The sequence below is a fragment of the Sminthopsis crassicaudata genome, chromosome 1 (assembly GCF_048593235.1).
Source record: "Sminthopsis crassicaudata isolate SCR6 chromosome 1, ASM4859323v1, whole genome shotgun sequence".
In the NCBI taxonomy this organism is placed as follows: Eukaryota; Metazoa; Chordata; class Mammalia; order Dasyuromorphia; family Dasyuridae; genus Sminthopsis; species Sminthopsis crassicaudata.
Window position 1 is genome coordinate 259,357,290 of NC_133617.1, and position 26,061 is coordinate 259,383,350.

General features: G+C 32.8%; 1 protein-coding gene across 5 annotated transcripts in view; it reads right to left on the minus strand.

The window, feature by feature from the left end:
* The window catches only part of ATP6V1H (ATPase H+ transporting V1 subunit H), a 106,349-nt gene that overhangs the window by 66,380 nt on the left and 13,908 nt on the right, over positions 1–26,061 (minus strand). For 3 of the 5 annotated variants that reach the window (XM_074278323.1, XM_074278332.1, XM_074278339.1), the window contains exons 3-7: positions 15,690–15,792; positions 12,148–12,237; positions 10,727–10,840; positions 8,453–8,557; positions 5,187–5,240 (exon numbers count right to left, since the gene is read on the minus strand). In XM_074278323.1, coding sequence (XP_074134424.1) covers positions 5,187–5,240; positions 8,453–8,557; positions 10,727–10,840; positions 12,148–12,237; positions 15,690–15,792 — 466 coding nt within the window. The remainder of the gene's footprint in view (positions 1–5,186; positions 5,241–8,452; positions 8,558–10,726; positions 10,841–12,147; positions 12,238–15,689; positions 15,793–26,061) is intronic. The other 2 variants (XM_074278349.1, XM_074278358.1) reach the window with 1 other exon arrangement.

The following is a 26,061-nucleotide window of genomic DNA, read 5'->3' on the forward strand; positions in this document are numbered from 1 at the left end:
ATCACACCTTTGAATGGAACACCCAAGACAGGGACAATACTATACCCAATTTCAACAAGAAGTGATTTCAGAAAAAATGTCTGTCCCACATCCCATCAAAGATCCTGGGTTCCATTTATTTAAAGGAGTAAATTATGAGAACCTGGGTAAACTACATGAGGGTTGAAAGAGAGCCTGAATTACTGTATACAATCTGCAAGCCTAGCTTCTCCCTGTCAGAATTATAAGCACACCTTTTTGTTTTGATTAGGCCTTTTGTTCAAGCAGACCTTTTACTACAGCCCCATCCCAGATGGACTTCTCTAGCATTATTATTTTTTTCTTTTTCTTTTTCTGAGGCTGGGGTTAAGTGACTTGCCCAGGGTCACACAGCTAGGAAGTGTTAAGTGTCTGAGACCAGATTTGAACTGGGGTCCTCCTGAATTCAGGGCTGGTGCTCTATCCACTGCGCCACCTAGCTGCCCCTGCATTATTCTTAGCAGAATGTTTTGCATTGAAAAATAACCCCAGTTACTGTATCCATTCAGAAAGTCAATCCTAAGGTTATGCTTCCCCTATGAAAGATCTACTTTTATTGTAAAGCCCTGTTAACTTCTCTTGGAATTTAGCCTGCCAGTGGCTTCCTCCTATCTTTCTTTTTGTTGCAACTCATTCTTTTTTGGGTGCTAAATTCCTTTTAGGGTTAGCCCACCAGTCAAAATAACATAATCCTCCTTTTCTTGCTAAAAAAACATTTATGGATTTAGCCCACTCTTGCCCCTTGGGAGGGAAAAAAAGAACCAGTAGAACATAATAAACAATAATAGCAATACTGTGCAATGATCAACAACTACTACAGACTTAGCTCTTCTCCGCAATACAATGATACAAAATAATTCCAAAGGATTCATGATGGAAAATGCTTATCTAGAGCCAGAAAAAGAACTATGGAATCTGAATGCAAATCAAAGAACACTATTTTCATTTTTTTTTGTTGTTTGAGAGTTTTTCCAATGATTTTTCTCCCTTTTCTACTGCTTCTCCTTTCAAATGACTATGTAAAAATTCGTTTACTTTGATTGCACAGGTACAGCCTATATTGTTTGATGTCTTGAGAAGGGAGGGGAGTGAGAAAATTATGGAACTCAAAATCTTATTAATTTAAATTAAATTAAATAAATTCATTAAAATGAATTCTGAAAACTACCTTTTCATGTAATTGGAAAATATAAAATACTATTTACAATAAAAAATGTACCAAATTATTATGAATATTAATTGTCTGACACAAAATATACAAAGAAAAATTACTCAAGCAGTCATTGATATTTACATAAATGACTTATTGACGTATACAAGATGGTAGATGGTTCATGAACCATTGTGGTAAGTCACAAAGTAGCTTTGAATTAATCATAGGCAAGAGAAGATTAAAATGCTATACCATCCTGCAAGAAAAAAATTTGAACTACAGACCTGAAACCTGTTATAGAATTTAGTTAATTAATTAAGTTAATTTTAGTTAATTAAGTTAATTGTCCACAGCATCCAGTGATTTCACTGATTAACAAAGTTACCAAAACACAAACAAAACAAATAAGATGACACCAATATAAGACCTTTTAGCTATGTACTTGACACTTCAGAAAAGCAGATTACTTTATACATCTTAATTTAAGATATCCAGAGATTACTTCATCCTAACAGCTGAAAGTGAGAATGTTCCTTTCATATATTTAGAAAACTACAAGCATAAGTCATTCTCAACTTTAGGCAAGTCTCTGAAACATTTAAAGAGAATGGTATGTGGTCTATCAACATTTTGAGTTCTTTTTAATTTTGTAGTATTTATCAGAATAAAATTTTATTTTATACTGACATCAAGTGGCAAAAATCATGCACTGCTAATATGCCAAAATGTTTTCCATCTATATATGACTAAGACTGGGGCTAAAAACCTTATTGGAAGATAGAATAGCTGCCCATGTGATAGGTTTCCAAAAGATACCAAGATCCTATCTCAAATTATGTTCCCCATCTCCAGTCACCAACATTTGAAACTTTACTACTTGAAATGAATTCCTCTGAGGCCTGAAAGTCTTTCAGTCTTAAGAATTCCCTGATCCTCAATTCTTACAAAACTTCTATGATCCCTTATAGCGTTAAAAGTACAAGTTTCATGAAATTAAGCTAAACATCAGTTTTTAAACAGGACTTATCACCATGTTGAACATTATAAAGTAGTCATTCTATAGCAGAAGAGAATCAATTGATAAAATTATGGAACCTTGAAGCAATCAAAACATTATTTACATCATATTGGACACTCACTTTTTAAAAATAAATAGATCTGACTAAAGCAGCTGTCCTTTTCATATTCATCTCTCTCCCTCTCCCTCTCTCTCTCCATACCTTCTCCACCTTTTAGTCAGGTAAGTCCACTTACTTCTATTTGCAAATCACAAACTAGCAATTTTTTGAGAATAATTTGAGTAAAGATAGACAATAAATAGTTTTATTCTTGATTTGTAAAGGGCTGAAACTGAGTAGATGCACTGAGGTCAGACAACCAAACACTTAAGGCTATTTACCGATTGGACAACACTCTCTTAGAATACGCTTGGGAAATGGCCCTTCCCACTATTCTGTGCTGGCCCAATCTTTGGTGTATACAGAGAATTGTAGGAGAGACTGGGAGGTGGGGGGGGGGGGGGGTGGAGTTAAGACTAGCCAGAGTCATTTTTGGGTGGGAGAAAAAGAGGAGAGGTCACGGAGATCCTGCATGTCCATTCCCTTCACTTCTACCCCTAAAGACCAAAAATAAAGACCAAGGACTTTTGCTTATCCTGACTCCGGCTAATTCTAAAGTATCCAGGGTGCTAACGCAGCCATCTCATTGACTGAAATAGAAAAATTCTTCTACCAACGGAAATCCTTTCTGAATCTAGTGCCTGATATCTATTGTCCATAGTACTAACTTTGATTCTAAAAGGGGGATTCTGATTCCCCCTTACAAACTAATCTGCTAAATTTGATTCAAATTACTGATTCTTCCTGATTCCAGGTCCAGCACTCTATCCACTGCATCATCTAGCTGCCTAAAACAATAACAAAACCACCAATTACTGGGAAATTTGGTTTGAAACAGTGTCACCCTAGACTCCTCATGCTTACTACATACTACGTATATACATACATATACCCAGTTGCCAAATTGTATCACTTCTATTTTCACAACATCCCTCAGATATTTCCCCTTCTCTCTACTCCCACAACTATTACCCTGCATCAGGCCCTTATCATCTTTCATATGACCTAAGGCAATAATAGTCTTCTAATTGGTATCCTTGCCTCAAGTACCTCCAACTTCAATTCATCCTCAATACAACTTCCAAGGTCATTTTCCCAAATCACAGAAGATCACATTATCTTCTTAATCAATAAATTTCAACATTTTCTCAATACCTTCATGATCAAAAAGAAGTACTCTATTTGGTACCTACAGCCTTTCCTTCCCACTTTCTCTTACTTTTCCAGTTTTCTTATGTTTTATTATTCTCCCTACACTTGATAATTTGTAGCAATAGCCTACTTGTTAATTCTCCTACAAGTTAATACATTTCCCGTCTCCTTGCCTTTGCCCCAGCTGTCCCCTACACTTAAAATGTTCTCTCACTTCATTTCCACATCCTAGAATTCTAGGTTCCTTCAAAACTAAACTCAAATCTCACTTTATAGAGGATGTTTTGTCCCAGTTTCCCTAGCTGCCGGAGTCTTCCTCTCTATGAGTACATTCCATCAACTCTATAAGTATCTTGTCCCTTGTGTTGCCAGGAGTGGTGGCACATGTGTGTAATCCATGCTGCTAGGAAGCAAATATAACAAAACTACTGAGTTCATAGAGACAGCTGATAAGAGGCCAAGTCAATCAGGAGCCAGTATGGTGAGCCCCCAGAAGCTAGGGCCATCAGGCTGCCTGAGAAATGAACATGCCTGGAATGGAACAACAGAGCGGGTCAAAGTTGCCATGCCCTTTAATACTGGGACTGGCCCACAAGTGGTCACTAAACTTGCAACTTGAGGAAGTGAGGAAGACCAGTGCTCCAAAAAAAGGTAAATAAAGAGGAGAGAAACATAGAGGAGAAAATGCTTCTTAACTAATTAAGATCTATAATAATGACTCAGGAAGAGAGTGTGTTTACATCCATACATATATTCAGTACCTTCTACACTTACCATCACCTTGGCAAAGTGGGCCATTTTTCTACCTGGCAAATTAAAGGGTTAGCTTCATTGTTTTTTGATGTTTCCTACAGTCCTAACACTCCATGATTCCACAATAAGGCTGCCTCAGTACAAAGTTTTTGCACCCCTGTGTCGATCCTTTGTGCCCAATTATATGTAGCATGCCTGCTTCAACTACAAGAACAATTCTCTTGTATAAAAATCTTCAAGAAAAGAAGGGATGGACAATGAAAATATTTGCCCAAGACACTCCTACCCTTCTAGACATGGCTCTGAGGTATACTATTTGGATAACCTGAGTGTTAAAGACACCAGAAGTTTAGCTGCTTTATAATCATAGAATATCAGCACTGACTAGGGTCAAGAAATATCTAGAACACCTTAATTTTACAAATAAAAAAACTGAGGCCTAAAGAAATTAAGCAGTTTGCCCACCTTCACTATCAGTGGAAAAACAGGGACTAACATTCAGGGACTATCTCTGGATGCAATCCAACTAAATGATCTTTAATCTTAATAATTAACCATTATCCTAATCATTCACTGCTCCACTATACATAAAGAGTACCACCAACAAGTTATTAGTCTGGATACCTAAGCAAATGAAGTTTAAAAAGATGATAAGAAGCCTAATTATAGAATTTCTACCTCCCATTAAGCAACAACCAAGCAAATATTCAGTTGCTTTGATTTTTATGATTCATAAAAGAGCTGGCCTATGGAATAATAGATGAAGAAGAAAGAAATGGACCATGTCTAAATAATAAAAATAATTTATAAACGTGGATTACAAAAAAAACCCTTTGATTTATACCCAAAACCTACAGTGGATAATAAACAGATTTAAATTATTTCATAAGTTAAAATGAATAAAACTAGCCAACTATTTTTTAATTATCACTTATTAACAATAAAAAATATAGTATTTTAGGTCAGTGTATTAAGATGGTATATATACTTACCTCATTTGTAGAGACTGTTCCTGTTTCAACAGCACCACCGCTACCACTCAGTTTCTATTACAAAATAAATAACTCATTACTTAGTTTTGTTTTTAACTTTATCCTAACATATCAATTAGGAAGCAAGTTTTCATTTTTATCTGATTTTAACTAATCAAGTACATAACAAGGAAATGTTATGAGTATAATTTATAAAATATTCTGGAGAGCACATTTTCTTTAAATAGTATTAAGAACTTGCAAATATGTGCATCCTTATAAAGGAACCATGTTATGTTGAGAAAACTAACTAACTAAATTGTAATTAAAGCACTGTAACAACAGAGGGGGGGGAACCCTAGAGTCACACAAAATTTCATAAGAAAAGGAAAATATTTCCCTCAATAGGACATGTTCTCAGAGGCAGTGAGGTGGCGCAGGGGAGAGAACACCTGCCTGAGCGTCAGGAGAACCTGAGTCCAAATCTACCCTCAGACATTAAAAATTTGTGTAACCTGACCAAGTTACTTAACACCAAGTGTCTCACAAACACCTCCCACAAACATACACACACATACACATACTCAAATATACACATACACACAAATAATATACACATATAAGTGTGTATATATGTATATTTGTATGTGTATGTATACATATAAACACATATCCTCTGTGTGTGTGTATATATGACATGCACTCTGAGTAGGACTTCAAGAAGCATTCAAAAATTCGTGCTAAATCATGTTTCTCTCCTTGCACAGACCTAAGGAGACAATGAGATTTGGGTCTATGGCCCAGAGCTAACAACTACTACACTAATAATAGTATTAACAACTTACAATCAATCAAAAAAAAAAAAAAAGTTTTTAAAAAATAGAGTAATTAAGGTAGAGAAAAAAAATATTTGTAAACAAAGGGAGTATGAGAAATTTCCTAAGGAAACAAGCAAAGTTTATTTTTTTATTTGTTCACAATCTTAGCATTAGGAGCTTAATAAACACAGCTGACTGACACCAGTAAATGATAACCAAGTCAAAGATAACCTTGCAATTACTTTGAAGATTCTCTTTCATATGGAGATATGCACTTCTAGCTTTTATGAGGCAGAAATAAAAGTTATTTAAACCATTTCAAAGCTGACTTCTAAAAATATCACATAGTACTTAAAAAAAAAAACAATGAATACAATTAAAAATAATCACAGTGATAATCTTTAAAGAGGGATTACAAAGTCAATCCTAGCATAAGTACAATGAAAGAATTCTAATAATTGCAGCAATTCAAAGTTCTTGAGAGACAAATAATACCCATTACTCTAAATGGTAAAATAGTACCAAGGTAGTATGAAAAGTCATGAAGTAAGAGTAAATGCAAAGAGAAAAGAAAAAGAAAACAAAGAAACTCAAAGTCTCTAACCCTTGACAAATATGTGCCCTATCAGGGTGACTTATCTGACATGAAGTGAATTCAATTCTAAGAAAAACTTTTTTTTGACACTGGAATTTTCCTGTTCAATGATGATAATGCCAATATTATTTCCTTGTACTTTAAAAGGAAAAAAAAAAAAACCACAGTAGGAATGAATAACTGTAAAAACAGGCTCTTGCAATAACAGAGCTATAACATAAATTTTATTTCCAAAAAATTTAAGATGAAACAAAAATGAAATTAAGCCACCCTAAATACTAATTGTAAATAACAGTATTTTTTTTTACTATCAGTGTTCATTCCAAAAATTACAGAATGAATCAAATCATTACTACACAAAGACTGACTGAAATGTTAATACTACTACCATGCTAGAATTCTAAAATTAGAATGACAGTTGTTTAAAGAAAAATTATTTCAAATACTAAAAATGCAGAAGAAATCTAAAAATTTTAATTGGTTAATAAAGCACATTAAAACTGAGAGTGATGATGTATTTAAAAACAAAGGCCCATTTTCAAACTTCTATATCTTTCAGATCCTAAGTACCCTGTTATGAAGGATCTACAAAGAAACATGACTGATTTGGAATTAACTAGTTCTCTTCTAGATATAAGTATTTTTGAAGGTATTTTAAAATATAAATAACAGGCTCATACTTCAATGAAGCCACTGCTCCAGCAAAATGTTTTACATTACTAAACATTTCCAGAACTAATTTTTTCCAAAGGTATAACTATCCCAATTTTCATTGCTCTTAAATATGCAATGCAACTTTTTAAAGTACCAAGAATCAACCACAAACAATAAATGTATGGGAAATGTCATATTTCACATGCCTGAAAAACCCATGTAAGTACTGCATTCAAACACTCATACATCATCTATACCTTTCAAAAAGCTTACTCAAAATATACATTCAATTAAAAACCTAATGCCTTAAGTGCAGCACATCATCAGTATCAAAAAGCTTACCCAAAATACATCTAATTAGAAACCTAATGCCTTAAGTGCAGCACATCATCACTATCTGACCTTTTCCTATGTCTCATGAACAAAATCATTTTAGTGAAATCCCATCTCCCCTTACCCTTTATATAGAATTATCCTTCTATGATATGCTTCTACCACTAGAACCACCAAATACCACTTCAATGATATTCTTATTTCACTGTCTTTCATCATTTCACCTCCAGGATCCTCTTCCAAAATCCCACTCCTTATTTCATTCTGTGCTTTCATGTGCTTTACCATCTGCTTCCCTAAAGGTTATAAAGAAACCAGCATTTTTACTGAAAGCTTCAAAATATCCAAAGATTTAACTCCCATCCCAAAAGTCTGTCTGTTCTCTGGCTTTGACCCCACTCTTGAGAGCAATAAGTCCAAAAACTAAACAGATTTATCCCTAGTCAACAGGCCACCTAGCTATTTTTTGTCCCATGAAAACAAAGGAATGGACAGGCCTGGAATGTATATAGAGCTAGCTCAATAATAAAAATCTCACCAAAACTTTAGGTCTTAATGTTCAACATCAGGAAAATGCAATGAAGTAAGAAATCACCAACAGGAGTTAAATACAAGACACTGACTGATAGAGAAATACAGTAAAACAGAGTTAAAGAGAAACATAATTTTGCCATGGGATGCAAGTATATAAAGGAAGAGAAACAGAAGATAGAAAAAGAGAGTGCTAGAAGAAAAAGAGAATAGAAGAAGAGCCAGGTCTAACCAGAGAGTAGATGAAGGCTACTTGTAATATATGGCCTTTCAATTTACTACCATAAATATTAGACTTCAGCATCACAATATAAATTAAATATTCCTTTCAAAACCAAAACTGAAATTTCTTTTACCTGTGAACTCAGCTGAGTTTTTATCCAGTTGAAATAATAATTTAAGTCGCTGCCTTCCATCAATTCTTTTCCCCATGCTGCTAATTTGGCAATAATTCTTGCTGCCTTAAAACAAAGAAGAAATACTTGCATTACAATGGACTAATAATTACCAATGACATTTTTGATTCCTAAAGATATCAAGCAAACTGAAATCTAGGAATCCCAACAGGTTTTAGAGTTTTAAAATCCTACTTATGATTGTGCTTCAGTGCTTCTTTTTGTCTTTAAAATTACTATTTGTCACATACAATTAACCCTTTAGAAAGAGAGGGGGAAAAAAAGATACAGGAGAAAATTCTGATGATATTTAAAAAAAAGATATCAATAAAAAATTTTTAAAATGTGTTCTGTCTCAGGAAAATACAGAAAAATATGTTCTTCAATGAGGATCAAATAAAATAATGTAAATAAAATGCTAATAAATGTAGACTATTATTAAATAACTCATTTTTGCACTCTTCAGTATTTTGAGAAGTCAGTCCATGATCTCATGGATGTAATATTTGTTGTGATGTTACAAATCAAAATCCATTTATACCATCTTATCCCATGAGATTCCTCTTCCTCCATAAATTTCCTATTATGGTTGATATTTCCTAGATACTAATGCAATATTCAGCCTGTTCACTTCTTATCACTTGCTCTTGTTATATTTTTCTTTTCCAATTATAACATTTTTTCAGAACATCTTTTATGCTACTTTTTTCATGCAACTCCTAAGTAGAATCACATTTTATAGCTTTATGCCTAACACATATCTTTCCACTATCCTTTGGGTCACCTGTAGAGGGAGTGGTCCTAAAAATTACCTAAATGCAATTCATCTCAACTTTTTTTCCCTCTCAATTCTAAATCAAAAATTTATTCACATGATTCCATGTCATCATCTGGGTAACAGAGCAACTAGGTAGCATGTGGATAGAGCACTAGACCTGAAATGAGAAAAAGTCCTTTTCCTAAGATCAAATATGGCCTCAGATAATTACTAGCTGTTTGATGTTGGGCAGGTAACTTAACCCTATTTGTCTCAGTTTCCTCATCTGTAAAATAAGGTGGAAAAGAAAATGGCTAACCACTCCAGTATCTTTGCCAAAAAAAATTCCAAATGGGGTCACAAGGAGTCAGATACAAATGAAAAACAACTAAACAACATTTATCTAACATTCTTTTTCTTATTAGGTATTTCTCATACAGAATACATTAGAATGGTTGTGAATACCAATGAAAAGGTTCTGCAGTTCACCAGGATTTAATGCAATCAGTATGTCAACCACAAATAAATGCACTAGAACACTTTTCTTTAAAGTAAAGGCCTTGAATTGACCCTAAAGGATATATGATCAAATAAGAAGGTAGAAAAACAGGATAGACCCCATTCTTTCTACAAAAGTCAGTATTAGGCTTATGTCAAACCTAAGCACACTCACCCCTTATCTACTAACATTCCCTTTCTCCACACCCAATTCCCAAACTCCTTTCTCCATTTTGAGACTGATGTCAGCACCTCAGGGGCAACTCAGGAATGTTATAACCTAACTATTTACAGTAACTTTGAGTGTCAAATATGAAGAACCAAAAAAAGGTCAGTTTGACTAGATCACACAATATGAAAAGGGGGTAATAAGCAAGACATGAAGCTAAAAAGATAAGTTGGAACTGCACTGTGAAGAACTTTAAAAGAAAAAAAAAAAGCTTATTTAGATATGCTGCATTATCTCTATCTATAGGAAATTCCTCTTTATTTGGATCAGGTTCTGCCACTCTAAGTCTGAACTCAAGAGTTCCTAAATGTCACGGCTACTGCCTTTGAGGAGGTAAGAGTTCCACTGTAGAAGTAGGTTGTACAAAAAAGAATTCTGAATAGATTATAATAGAAACACAAATAAATCATTTCCATTTCACTTGTTTGTTTTTCTCCATTAGTTCCAATGACATATGCCCTTTAAGTGATAGGACTTAAATTGCATCTCCCCTCAGCTTAGAGAGGCTCTTTTTCCCTCCATTGTTTTTCACTAATTTGCAAATTATTTATTCTATTAATAATTATTAAAATTAATGACTATGTTAAATATAATTTAGTTATTAAGGCTACCTAGCCATTAATCTGAAATTAACAGAGCTAAGATTCTTGAAGAATAATATAGCTATGATTATATTACCTTAGGAATCAAAAAACTCATCCATAAAGTCAATTCTCTTTTACAATGGGAATTTAACCAACTGAATTCTTACCATGTGGACAGTGAAAAGATCCTGGCGATTCAACATTGGCAGAAAGTAGGACCATGCTGTGGTCTTACTACGTTTAGCATAATCAAAGAAAATACTAACTCGTTGGTGGTTTTCCTGGAGAAACATAAATGTTCAGAAATGTCATTTTCATATCACATTTTATATATGAAAATTAATGAAAATGAAATATTTTCTTCCTTATTAAACTTACAAATAGCAATGTGCTAAAAAGAGTGTTAAAAGATTTTTCCAATTTTCAGATCAGATCAGAGATCACAAAATATATTTTTTTCATGCTAGTTTTTTATTTGTTTTCTGTTAACAAATACCTGCTGTTTGAAAAGGCTTTTATCTCCTTATGTTGTGGAATGTTTATTCTAATACATGTAAAAGTATTTCTAACAGGGACTTTATTCAGCTACAAAACAATCCAAATACTACATTTTATCGTTAGTCTATGAATGCTATGAAAGTAAATATTGTTTTCATTTTATGATTAAAAAACTAAGCATCATGCATGTGTTTAAAAAAGGCATCATTTTTATAAATGAGAAAGTTTTACATTTATTTTCCTAAACTACCACTTTACCATTCCATACTTTTCAAGAATTTATAATAAATTCCTAATTCCTACTTCATGAATTTTAAATTTATGGCTTTCAGAACATGCCATAATCTGTTATCATATGATATATGACATATGACTTTTCTGCTCACTACCCTCCCAATAAAGCTAATCATCTTGTCTTCTAGCAGTTCTTCAATTTAACTCACAGTACTTTAAAAGGAAGACAGATCTAAATGTCTGAGATTTCTTGCTTATGAATATATATATCATGCTTAATTGTTATCTAAATCTTCAAATTTGAGGCTTGAAAAATGTGGTTATGATAGAATAACTTCATACTGATTCTCAAAATCTACAGATCAGAGGGCAGACAGTTATAAAATCTATGATAGGCATCATTTTTAAATCCCTACAAGTCACATAGCAGTCCGTGGGCCTTTATGTTCTCAGGAGATGTCCTTCAACTCTCCCTAAACAATACACTCCAATAACCTGCCTATTTGGCTCTCAGGGAAGGAAGCTGGAATAGAAACACAGAAGATACTTTATTCTGCACATAGGGATAATCAACAAAATTTTTTTTAAAAAAGCTATTAGAAAAATATAATGCATATGGTATATGTTCAATAAAGACCAATTATTACTGTAAATAAGGACATTCTGCATGTTAATGACCCTGAAAAACAAGTCAAACCTACAAATAAGTACATAATTACCAAATTACAATTTTCACAAGTTATAGAATTAGGAAAATTATATATCACATGAAATCTCGAAAATTTTAGTTACTCCAAAGTAAAAAATAAAAATAAAGCTAGAATATATATTAAATGAAATATTGAATTTAACGTACCTGAAGCATATCATCAACCAGGGTTAGTATGTATTGAACTGTCTGTTCTTTGGAGATGTGAATCATCAGGTTTATAAATGTTTTGGCACACTAAAAAATAAAAATACATTCAAATTCATCTTAAATAATGTAATCTATAACTTTATTCAAGAGTTTCATTTTTTGATAATTATGTTTGATTAGCTAAAGTTACTCCGTATTTATAGTAATCAACTTAAAAATTGGGTGAAACAGCCTCCAAGCACAGGAGAACCTAAATCTGAGATTAAACATCTGCTATAGAAAATCAGCAAATACATAAGAATCGTCTGATATGTAAGAGACATTAAAAAAAAAAAAAATTTACACTCTACAAGTAGATTCAACAATGAAAATATGAAAATACACTGCCTCTAACCCTTTCAAGAAAGAGATATGGATTGTGACACCTCCTAAAGGTCAATATGTTTAAAAGGAACACCATAATAATTAAAAGAAGTTAAATTCAACTTTTGTTTTTTGTTTTTAGCATACACTTATGGGAATAGATTAGGGTGACATAATGCATAGAACTGGTCTTGGAGTCAAAAAAACTTGGATTCATGGTCTCATATTGGCACATTCTGGCTCTGGGCTCCTAAGCAAAGGCATAACTTCTTGGAGCAGCACTGTGTCCTCATAGTTTGTTATGGTGTCTGATTCACAGTAAGTGCATAATAAATGTTTACTGACTAACAGATAGACCAGCAGTTGCAGAACAGGTACTAAACTGTAATGGTAAAGAGAGTTTCCTCATTGAGATATCTCTACATAGATGAAATGCCAGATATATAATCCAAAAAAACAAATATCAAAAAGAAAAAAGTGATGGGTGAGGCCTTCTGTCAAGCTACTACAGGGAGATAAACAAAGATATGTATGATGCAGACCCTGCCTTGAAGAAGTTTATAAAAATAATGGAGATAAGGCAAGTAGAGACATTTTTACTTATTCACTCACTACATTGACTAAATGTTGATTATGCAAAATGTAAGCACTAAATACTATGGGAAACCCAAAGTTAAATAAGACAAATACTATCCTCAAGAAGTTTACAGTGTAACATAAGTATAAATCTTTTATTTGAAGACACAAAAATTCTGAGGTATAAGAAATAATGACCAAATTGGAAAAATGTAATTTTTAATTCCACCTCACATTATAAAACTAAATTACATACATCAAGAAAACATGGGGAATTTCACTCTAACCTCTAGCTTAAGACAAACTAGTTGGAACTAATTACAAATCTTCTCATCTTTCCTTTAAAGTGTGTAATCTCAAGCTTTATCTAAGCCCATAGGGAAAGCAAATATGGTGCTGAGAGCCATGCTAAAAATATATTGGAAGCCAAAAAAACAAACAACAAAAAGTTTTATTGAATGAATGGCATTCTGACAAAAAAAGAAAAAAAAAAACTATTTCGAATAATCAAAACATTTGGAGATTTAAGACCAAAATTTCAACTTGTATTCCATATGGAAACAAACAAATATTCAAGTAACTGTCTTCTTTATTCCACCCAGGATTATTTCTCAGATTAGCTGGTAACTCTGTGCCATATACAACAAATACCACAGTGAGGTGGTTTTCATTGAAAAGATCATAAAAGTGATTCCTGTAAGAAACATCCACATGAAGTCATATCACACAATAGTAATAATCATAAACATAAGCCAAAAGTTTTCTGACAGAAAGTAACAAAGAACAAATAGATTAAAAAAAAATGTTAATAAGAAAGAGCTTTCATATTCCTTTTCCATTTCCTTCTAACTATAAGACCTTTTTGTGTGGATTTAACTTCCCTGACAAGCATCTCCCTAATGATTAATGTTACTCAACCAAAATCAAAGTGAATGTTAATCAAATTTTGGAAGAAATGAAAAACTAGACCAACCACAGAAATGAACTTCAAAAGATCAAGGACATATGGACTAAGGAAATGTCATTGCTTTTGCCACTAACTTAACATTACTTATACAATCATTTAGAACCTATCAAATCATTTACTAACGAACAAATTTTTAAAAAACAAAAGAGCCCAAAAGAGTGAAAGATGTTAGGCTGGCTACCATAAGAACTTTGTCCATTAAATCAGTATTAGCTATGTACAAAAGTAGAGATTTCCACTCAGATGCAGGACCCTTCTAAATCAGTATACTTTTTCTGTAAGCCTGTAAATTCAAAATGATATCTAATGTGCCCTAAAATCAAATGAGAAACTGACATTTTTAACTAGAACTTTAAAAAGATTATCAAAAACAATAAATTCAATAAAATATTAATTACAATAAAATCTCTTCTAGAGAATTATTTATGTGAATTAACCCCTTTTGTTTTACTGTATATTTAAAAATTATATTCAAAAATCTAAGATTTTATAAGCCATTCTCCAATTGATAAATGGTCAAAGGATATTAACAGGCAATTTTCAGATGAAGAAATGGAAACTATTAATAGCCATATGAAAAGATGCTCCAAATCATTACTGATCAGAGAAATGCAATTAAGACAACTTTGAGATACCACTACACACTTCTCAGATTAGCTAAGATGACAGGAAAAGATAATGATGAAGATTGGAGGGGATGTGGAAAACTGAGACCCTGATACATTGTTGGTGGAACTGTGAATACATCCAACCATTCTGGAGAGCAATTTAGAACTATGCTCAAAAAGTTATCAAAGTGTACATACCTTTTGATCCAGCAGTGTTACTACTGGGCTTATATCCCAAAGAGATATTAAAGAAGGGAAAGGGACCTGTATGTGAAAAAATGTTTGTGGCAACCCTTTTGGTATTGGCTAGAAACTGGAAATTGAATAGATGTCCATCAATTGGAGCATGGCTAAATAAGTTGTGGTATATGAATGTTATGGAATATTATTGTTCTGTAAGAAATGACCAGCAGGATGATTTCAGAAAGGCCTAGAGAGACTTACATGAACTGATGCTGAGTAAAATGAGCAGAACCAGGAGATCATTATACACTTCAACAATGAAGAGAAACAGCTACACCCAGCTAAAGAACTATGGGAAAATGAGTATGAACCACAACATAGCATTTCCATTCCTTCTGTTTTTGTCTGCTTGCATTTTTGTTTTCCTTCTCAGGTTATTTTTACCTTATTTCTAAGTCTGATTTTTCTTGTGTAGCAAAATAACTGTATGTATACTTTAACATATTTAACATGTATTGGTCTACCTGCCATCTAGGGAAGGGGGTGGAGGGAAGGAGGGAAAAAGTTGGAACAAAAGGTTTTGCAAAGGTCAATGCTGAAAAATTACCCATGCATATATCTTGTAAATAAAAAGCTATAATAAAAAAAAGAAATCTAATATTATATTATTTTCTTAAAAGAAAGGTTCATTCATAAAGCTAAATCTAGTCACCAAAGAACACATTTATTATAGGATGCTACTACATATATATATATTTCTTAGAGTCATATGGACTCAGACATCTCAATTACATCAAAAACTACACACTTTAAACCATGAAAAAGACCTCAAAATAAAATACCTGACTGCCTTCACTTTGAAGCATTTCTTGCTTCTCTTCTGGACTTCTTTTCATCTCAAACCTTTGAATAAATTCACAGTCTTCACCTGAAATCATCTGTCCCCTAGAAAGGAAGGATATAATTTGTTTTGTTAAATATAAATTGGCTTCGAATGAACCACCTAGAGGTCATTCTACATCTTCTTCTCTCTTCTGAAGCCCCCAATCCTAAAAAGTGGAAATGAAAACAGCACTAAAAGACAGCTAACTCTTGTTAAATGTAAATTCTGTATCAATATTTACACAATATGATAGATGATAAAACAATTTTTTCTTCTCTCAATTGAAAGGTGGGAGTATAGATGTAGAATACTGCATTCATTGTCAGATCCTGGTTGGTTTTTCTTCACTGTTTTTATTAAATGATGGAGTTGAGAGAAAGAAAATAAAAATGAAAATAAATAATCAAAAATAAAATAGTAATAGTAAAGACCCATATCCTGCCCCAAAGCAAACTTCCTGACATCCAATATATGAATTTCTTATATTTTATTTCCCATTTCAAAGAGACAATAAAAGAATAATCTATAGTATTTACCTATCTTCTTTCATTTCTAGCACTACATCTATATTTTCATTCTTCTCTCTGATCTGAAGATATAACCCTGCTCTCTTCTCTGAAAACTACATCTCAACCAGTTCTCTAATGTCTATCACTTTCTATTTGTGGAAGAAATCTTCTCCGTAATATAATCTGAAATTCATTCTTCACTCCTATATTTCCTTCATAGCCTTCTTTTACTTCTGCTGCAAATCCTTGGTCTTTTCTTTACACTATCTCACACAGAAAGTTAAATGTTGATAACTCTTATACAAATAGATACAGATGATAGACAGATAGATAGATATGTGTGTGTGTACGTGTACATGTACACAAATATTCTCTTCCCTTTGATCCAATCCCAAAAAGTCTACTAGACATTTCTAGCCATATCTTACTAACATTCCAAATTCATCATGTTCAAAATGAAACTCATTATTGCTCTTCTTAATCAGCTCAGTTAACTAAATGCCCTTTAAAAGACACAAAAATTTCTATATCCATCCCTCTCTTTTCATTCATAATGCCACAATTATGTTTTGGTCTTATCATATCCTATTGCAAACCCTCTCCTAACTTTTAACTTTTTTGAGATGTTTAGTCTAACAAATATTCAAAACTTTAAGACTTACTTAAAACTTTATGACCTAAATGTCCTATATATTTTCCTAGGATAAATAACAATACAAAATCCTTTAATGAGGAAGGCAATTTAGGCCGAGATTATTTTGATTTATACCCCTAAAAGGGGGGAGAAGGGGAATTAGCTTTAAGAGCAATCAAAATAATACAAAAATAGTTGCATTCCAGGGATAAAGGAGGATTCATTCCCCTTCTATTCCATTGACTCTCACAGTATGTATTCCTAGTCCAAACCTTTCTAAAGTTTATGCAACATTTAGAAATATTTACCATGAAAGTGATCTAGAATTAGAAGGGATCTTCTCAGAGGCACCATCACAAGGACAATGTCAATTTAAATAACACTTTAATAACTGCACACACACACACACATATATATATATATAAATGCTATTCATCTTCACAACAGCCATGAGATAGGTGCTATTATCTAAATTTTATAGATAAGAAAACTGAGGGAGACAGCAATTAAGTAATTTGTAGCTGCATAATCAATAAGTGAGGCATGATCTAAACTTGGGTTTTCTGGACTAGAAGTCCAATACTATATACTAAACCTCCTAGCTATCCCCACATATTAGAGATTAGGAAAGTGAAGTTCTGAGACTTCAAGTGACTTGTCCAAAACATTAAGTATCATAGGTCGGGTTTTACACAAGTTCTTAAGATTATTTGAAACTATTTTTCACTTGTGATGAAAAATACATACAATAACTGGAGTAATTTAATTCTCTTCTTCAAATGAGTTCTCCTAAATCTACAATATAATTGCAGCTTATGAGCTAACTGGTTAGGACAAACATTATGAGGATGAATAAATTGGAAATGTCACATTAGAAATAGCTCAGTAACCCATATTAATATGCTGAAATGATTCTGAATGGAATATACCTAGGCTAAAAACATATAAATATGCACCCCACACACATACAATTTAATCTTTTTTTAAAAAATTCTGAGTGATTTTCAGCACAGCATCTATGTATACTAACAAAACTCCCTATAACCACGGTTCAAAAGAAGAAAATATTCTGCTTCACCAACATCAATGAATAACAGAGCATTGTCATGGGTCAAGAAATCTAATTTCTAGTTCTGCTGCTAATATGTGACCATCTCCCTGGCCACAGCTTTCTTATATATAAACTGTGAAGGGGGTGATAGGTACCCTCCCTCCAAGAATCCTGTTATTATATAATTAGCTTTAAGTTTATAACACCTCCAAAAATCTATGTAGATTATAATTCTATGAATAAAAGCAAAGAAATCACTCTATAACTTTTCATCTAGTTGGTACCGTGTGGGGCAACTAGTTGGTATAGTGGAAAGAGCACCAGCCTTGAAGTCAGGAGGACCTGACTTCAAATCTGGCCTTAGACACTTAACACTTCCTAGCTATATGACCCTGTGGAAGTCACTTAACCCCAATTGCCTCAGCAAAAATAATAACAATAATAATAATAACAAAATAAACTTCACTTATACAATGAACAATTCATGTGTTCATAAAAATGTGATATAAAACAAATTTTTGGAAACTAGATTGTCATTCTAAAGAACTAAGAATATTCTATATTTTAAATAACCATGCTATGAATCTTTATATGGTATAATGATTCCCTAATTTATTCTTTTTTAAAATTCCAATGTATATACATCAAGTTTTCCTAAAACAAGATATACTCTATACTGAAATTAATCCTGAAAAAAAGGAAAATAATTCATAATGAGAGTTAAAAAAATGTATGTGTATGTACACATGTGCACACACACAGACTAGAATGACAGAAAGCAAGCAGTGAAGTCCAGATCCTGAAGGAGTGAAAGCTAGGGGCCTGAAAACCTTCACAAAATAGACGCCCCCAGAGGAAGGGGAAACAGCCTGACAGAAAGACATTCCAAGTGAGAAGGCTGAAGAGTCGGTTAGATATTCTAGAGTAAAAAAATGCCAGGGGCTAAGGAAAGTGCTAGGATGAGATAGTAGCTAAGGAAAGTGGGCAAAGTTCATAACAGTCAGAGCAAACCAGGAGGATTTAAAACATGAAGGCTTAAACAATAAGCTCACATCTCATGAAGGCTTAGACAACAAGGTCACATCCTACTAGATTCTACCCCAAATCAGCAAGGTTTCAGGCAGGGCACAATGACAAAGCACATCTGCTTTCTACCAATCTAGTTTAAGTCATCATCATGAGGTAAGGCCTGGCAACTAACTGTGAGGGCCACAGCAATTCAAGATGGCAAACCAAAAGGTCACTGTATAACACATGATTTTATTCTGTGTTGTAAAACCCAGCTGGTGTCCTTAGATAAGGCTCTCTCTCCCCTGCTACCTTGAATCAAACAGGTTTCTGTCTTAACAGATCATAACAATTTTTTTAACTATTGGTCACTCCCCTTTCCTGCTCTGGAACAGAAATTTCATTTCTACCTGGTAATATATCCTATCAGCTACAGGGCAAACTTCCTTTTCTCTTTGGTCCCTCTCTTCTTCTCTTCCCTCTGCTTTGAAAATGATTGCTAATCTGACCAAAACTGCTACAAAACATTGCTTACTGCTTGTTAAATTTGCAAAGGGAGCTAGAAATTGGGATACAAGTTCTACCCAAAACAATATTAACTGTTCAGAGAGTACCTTAACAACAAATGTTAGAGTTAGAGTTAACTCTAACCCTAGTTAGAGTTAGAATAAACTTTGTATTTCCTTTTCAGCCAGTGTCTGACATTACTGGCCTCCAATGTGGAAACCTACTAGGGGGCAAGATTCCTAAGGAACTCAAGTTGGGAATGAACCATTACTATTACAAAAGTTGTAATATATATGTTAAGCATGTACAGTATATATATACATATACATATATATATATATATATAATAGTATACTATTATATTTTTATTATATATATATATAATATATAGTAATTATTCATTACTATAGTAATGAAATAGTTATAAAATGCTACAATAATTATAAAAATCTGCTAAAAAGCAACACATTTTAAAAGGAGTTAAGCAGGTTAATACAGCATCTAGGTAGTACAGTGGATAAAGCTCTTGGGCTTGAAATTGGAAGATTTATCTTTGGGAGTTTATATTTGGCCTCAAACACTTACTAGTTGGGTAATCCTAGACAAGTCACTTAACCCTGTTTGTCTCAGTTTTCTCCTCCATAAAATGAGCTAGAAAAGGAAATGGTGAACCACTCCAGTATCTTTGTCAAGAAAATGCCAAAAAACCACCAAACAAGATAACAAGCTAAGTTGATTCCTATGACTACATAGTAGCCACATAGAATGTAAAACTGAGTAAAATTGGTTTCCCTAATATTCACTAGGAAAGTCAATTCCATTTAACATTTAATAGTACCTACTATGGATAGGATGCTACACTATAGGCTCAGGACCTGAGTTCAAATTTGATTTCAGATACTACCTGTAAGATCCTGGAGAGATGAAGAAGAAAGGAGAAGAAGAAAGAAAGAAGAGAAAGGAGGAGAAGGAAGAGGAAGAAAACGGAGGAGGAATAGATAAAGAAAAGTTTGAAGAACTAGATGCCTGGGGAAGCATCAAAGCAGCACTATCTACCAAAAAAAAAAATTTGCTGTCTGCCTCCAAAAGTAAAATAGTCTCTGCCCTCAACATTCTAGAAGATAGATCATACACATAAATGCAAATTAATATCAAGAAGAGAAAATGAATACTTCTACACTGTACTGCAGATTCTAAAGAGAAGAGAATAGAAACAAGCCATAACACATTCTCTATTTTATATTCCTTTCCATAAATTAAGAGTCTACTAACAGACATTTATATGTAAGGAGAACAAGATGTGTTTTGAGATGTCCTTGTTTTTTATTAACATAAAAAATTAATTCTAAAACATCATTTATACAAAATTAATTATAAAAAAATTAATTATAAGTATGACCTTAATGTTCACATTTATTTATTCTCCCAATCTATTCAGATACTAACAGAAATTGTACTCATTAAAAATGTTCATTAAACTCTTCAAAAATATGATTATAAAACCTGTCAGTAATTCTGACAGAATTACCCACTTAAAAAGAGGTATATCACAAAAAGTCTCAAATAGCCTAAATAAAAGTTACTAAGAAAAAAAAAAATAACATAATCTAAGTCCTAAACTACTTGTTCACTAGCCACAGTTAAGCACCCTGACAGTGTTCAATATTTCTCTCTTCTCTCCAATTTCAATAAATACTAAGGCTATTTGAATGGAATCAGGGAAAAGACATATGGATAAAGAAACTCAGGTATTACTAGTATACATATTCTGCCCTCCACCCCCTTGCCATTATCTATAACTACATACTGCCATTCTTCAAAGCCCATCTGAAGTTGAATCCTCTCTTCAAAGTCCTCCCTATAAATTACATCTTGTATTTATTTATCCTCTCTCTCTTTCCAAATTTGTAAGCAACACAATTTACATCCTAATTTAGAGAGAAGAAACCAATGCCCAAAGGCAGTTTTCCAAAGCTTTATATGCACAGTGAAGAATATTGGACTTTGGATGGATCAGTAGACATCAAACTGCAAATATTCCCATGACATTTACTTACTACCTGTAACAATAGTCAAGACATTTAAGCCCTCTAAACCCTATTTGTAAAATAGAGGTATCTCTTTGAGCCCTTATCTGTGAAATAGAGATATCATCTAACTGGATACAAATATCAAGAGTGAAAGCACTTTTAAAACTACAAGTGTCACATAAGGTATTATTATTAAGTAATTATTCAATTTATTCTTTCACCCATTAAGCAATTATTGGGCACTGACTATATGCATAATACTGGGAAAGATTTATACAAAGATGGATAAGACATGATCCCTGGAGCTTTGACCATAGGGTGATGAATTCATAATATAACTGAGGAACAGATGCAAAACAAATCTTTAAAACCCAAAAAAAAAAAAAAAAAAAAAAAAAAAGCAATTAAAAATATTAAATTATATAATCATAGGCCCTTTTCCCAAAATTATAAAATATTCATATAAGAATAATGTATATATGTATCAGTGTATATTCTTAAGACCTACAAAATAAATAAGCAGGCTTTCCCAAACAACATTCTACACAGATCATAGCTATACATGGTAAACAAACTGACATAAGGTACAAAGAATACAAGAGTTCTCCAATGCTTATTTTTTACCTTCAAAAAAGTCATGATGGTACACAACAGTAGCATAAAGGTCCTCTTCCAACATATAGCAAAATCTTAAACATTCTTGAAAGATGGCAACTAAGATTTCTTTGTTTAATAACAAAGATTATTATTAGTTAGCAAGACAATCTATAGAGGTCTATGCTTACCAAAAATACTTTCCTCTGTAAAAAGGAGCATAGTATAAATCAAAGAGGGATTCACAATAGATGACAAGTTTTCTAGATGATTCTGTTTGGATAAGATTTTATACTAACTGCATTAACAGTGAGGAATATTCTATTTGAGATCCATATCACTCAAAAACAGTTTAGCCAAACTATCCAAATGAGAACACCAATTGTACAATGTCTACTATCCAGATTATGATATGCAGTTGGATAGAAAAGCCAGAGTGAGAATTCATCAGTACATGTATCTTAGATAGACTCTTACTTATACTTGTCATATAAGATATTATTATTACTCAATAATTATTCAATTTATTCTTTCACCCGTTAAGCAATTATTGGACACTGACTGTATGCATAACACTGGGAAAGATACAATGATGGATAAGACATGATCCCTGGAGCTTTGATTGTGTAGGGTGATAAATTCTCCATATAACTAAGGAAAACAGAGTCATGAAATGAAGAACATTTACAGAGAAAGCTGATAGTGCTAGAATTTATTCTCATGGGAAATGGGTTAAAGAGGGAACAATATACAGCTAGAATGGCATAAAAGTCTAAATTTATAATGAAATAAGAAAGCAGGAGGTAAGATAAGAGCAAGAATTTAGAAGAGTGTGAAGAATAAGAATTAGGATGGTAAGGAGATAAAGACTCTTACAGAGATGTGTAAACTGAATAGGAGGGCAAGGTTAGAAGTAAATCAGATTCCTGAAGAAGGATAAAGTATGTAGGGTGAGAAAGATGATAAGGCAAAATAAGATAACAGGAAAAATATAGCTAGTAATTATAACTTTGGATGTGAAAAGAATAAATTTACCCTTAAATGAGAACTGATAACAGAACAAAAAAATGTAATTCAATAAGTTGCTTTCAGAAAATGCTATAAAAATAAGATATACATATAAGCAGAAAATAAAGATCAGGAATAGAATATATTATACATATATTTTTTTAAAAAGTAGGGATAGTAAGCATGATTTCAGATAAAATTAAAGCTAAAACAGATTTAAAGTCAGGAACTTCAAACAAATAAGAGAAAAAAAGATGTAAATAAAGGATGCAGATTCAGTAATGTCAGAGCTTAAACCATATTATAAGGGGAGAGCATTGTTAAATGTAAAATGGATAATTTTGATTATTTTAAATTAAAATTTTCTCATATAAATAAAATCTACAAATTCAAATATAGAATGATTGCAGGGAATGGCTGAATAATTTATGTTTCATGAATGTAATGGAATATTATTGCTCTATAAGAAACAATCAGCAGGCTAATTTCAGCAAGGTCTGAAGAAATTTATATGAACTGATGATAAGTAAAGTGAGTAGAACTAAGAAAGCATTATACACAACAACATCAGGATTATGTGATGATCAACTGTGATGGTTCCTTTCAACACTGAGTTGATTCAGGCCAAGTCCAATAGATTTGTGATGGAGCCAGCCATCTGCTTCCAGAGAAAGATCTATCAGGATTGAATGTAGACCACAATATAGTAAGTATTTTCACCTCTTTTGTTGTTATTTTTTTGCTTCTCATTTTTTTGTTTCTCATTTTTTCCCATTTTCATTTGATTTTTCTTGTGCAGAATGATAAATATGGAAATATGTTTAGAAGAACTGCACATGTTTAATATATATTGAATTACTTGCAATCTAGGAGAGGAGAGAGGTAGGAGAGGAGAGAGAAAAATTTGGAACACAAAGTTTTGTAAGGGTGAATGTTGAAAACTATCTTTGCATGTATTTTGAAAAATATAAAGCTATTTATTATAAAAAAAAAAAAAATTAGGACCTGAGGCACAGAGAGCAGAGAGCTGAAGTTATTTAAATTGATAATACAATTGGCAAGTGTCCAAGAAATAGGATTTTGTATTCCAGTTTTCCCAACTCCAAATAATCTGCCTCTTTTTAAAGAGAAATCATCTAATTCCACATATATGCTGATGCTGATTTTTTTTTTCTTAATTGCATATTTATTGCATAAGGAGCTTTTTATTAGGGGAGGTAGATGAAAGAAATGAATTAGTAAAAGAAATGCAAAATGAAAAGTTCATCAATACATCATAATTCATAGAAGAAAGTTGTTTGAAGTACAGGAGTTACAAAGAAAGAAATTTGGGTACTATGTTATTAAATTTGATATATAAAAACCTACCTAATATGTAAATGACTCATACACAGACTCATACACTTTTCTTTCTGTATGTTTAAATGTTTGTATTTACTGGTTATTATTGATTTCATAATAAAAAAAAAACTAAAAAAGAGGGGAAAAAAAGAATAGAGCTACAGAAAAATGGGGAAAATTTTCACAGACAATTTCTCATAGAATGTGATTGGGTTGGAATTATTGCTTCTGGTTAAGGAAATTATGAGCTGGCTGATTTTAGAAAACCATATGTCGAAGAGACTTGGACATATAAAGACAATGCTACTCACCCCTAGAGACATAAATGACAAAAGGGAAAAAGTATAATATGGACTTATATATATGTATATAAGTTCTCATAATTTTATCATCAAGGGATAATCATATTAAGTTTCACAGTACAGAGTGCTCAGGGCTTGAAGTCAGTACAATTCATCTTCAAGAATTCAAATCTAGGGGGCAGCTAGGTGGCGCAGTGGATAGAGCACCAGCCCTGAATTCAGGAGGACCCCAGTTCAAATCTGGTCTCAGACACTTAACACTTCCTAGCTGTGTGACCCTGGGCAAGTCACTTAACCCCAGCCTCAAAAAAAAAAAAAAAAAAAAAAAAAGAATTCAAATCTGGCCTCAGAGACTTATTAATTGGCTGACCCTAAACAACTCATTTAACCCTGTTTGCCTCAGTTTCTTGATCTGGAATGCTGGAGAAGGAAATAGCAAAGCACTTCAAGATCTTTATTAAGAAAACCCCAAAAGGATCACGAAGAGTCAGGTACAATTAATCAACAACCTCTTAGAATATAACCTTTAGGGAGCAGCTTTATGGCTCAATGGATAGAGCAATGGCTTGGAGTAAAGAAGACCTGAGTTAAAATTCAGCTAGTATGATCCTAATCAAAGCACTTAGTTTATATTTACCCTAATCCAGTGGGGAAGGAAATGACAAATCAGTCCAGGATATTTGCCAAGAATACCCTATGGACAGCATGGTCCATAGGGTAACAAAGAGCTAGACATAACTGAACAACAATAATGTTACAATCTATCCTGAATAGATCACATCTTAAGAATTGTTCTCAGTTCTTCATAACACACTGAATCCAAAGAAAAGTGACTTAATAAATAAAATGCACAAAGTTCATAGCATATGAAGACTGGTTAAGATTTTAATCTAGAGAAAAAGAGGCTTTGTGAAAGGGTATGAGTGCTGTTTTCAAATGTTTATAGAGTTGTCAGATAAAAAAAGGCATTAGGATTTATTTTTTTGGCCCCAGAATGGAGACCTAAGAGTAACAGGTAAGTAGGAGTTGAAAAGAGGCAAATTTAGGTTCCAATAAAAGTTTGCATGAGGGATTGTTGAGGAGATTGAATGAAGGTTAGTTAAGAAGGTATTGCAATAGTCCAGGAGAGAAGTAATAAGAATATGAAATACAATGAGTATACTGGATATGAGAGAAGAAACTGCATTGTTCTAAAAGTCAATGACCAAAAAAAAGGTTCCATTGACAGAAGAAAAATCAAAAGGAAGAGCAAAATTAAGGATGATTAATTAACTAGGTTTACAATACCAGTGGGGCATAGAGACGGATTCAGCAAATAGCTATCAAAATGGAACTAGTGTTGTCATT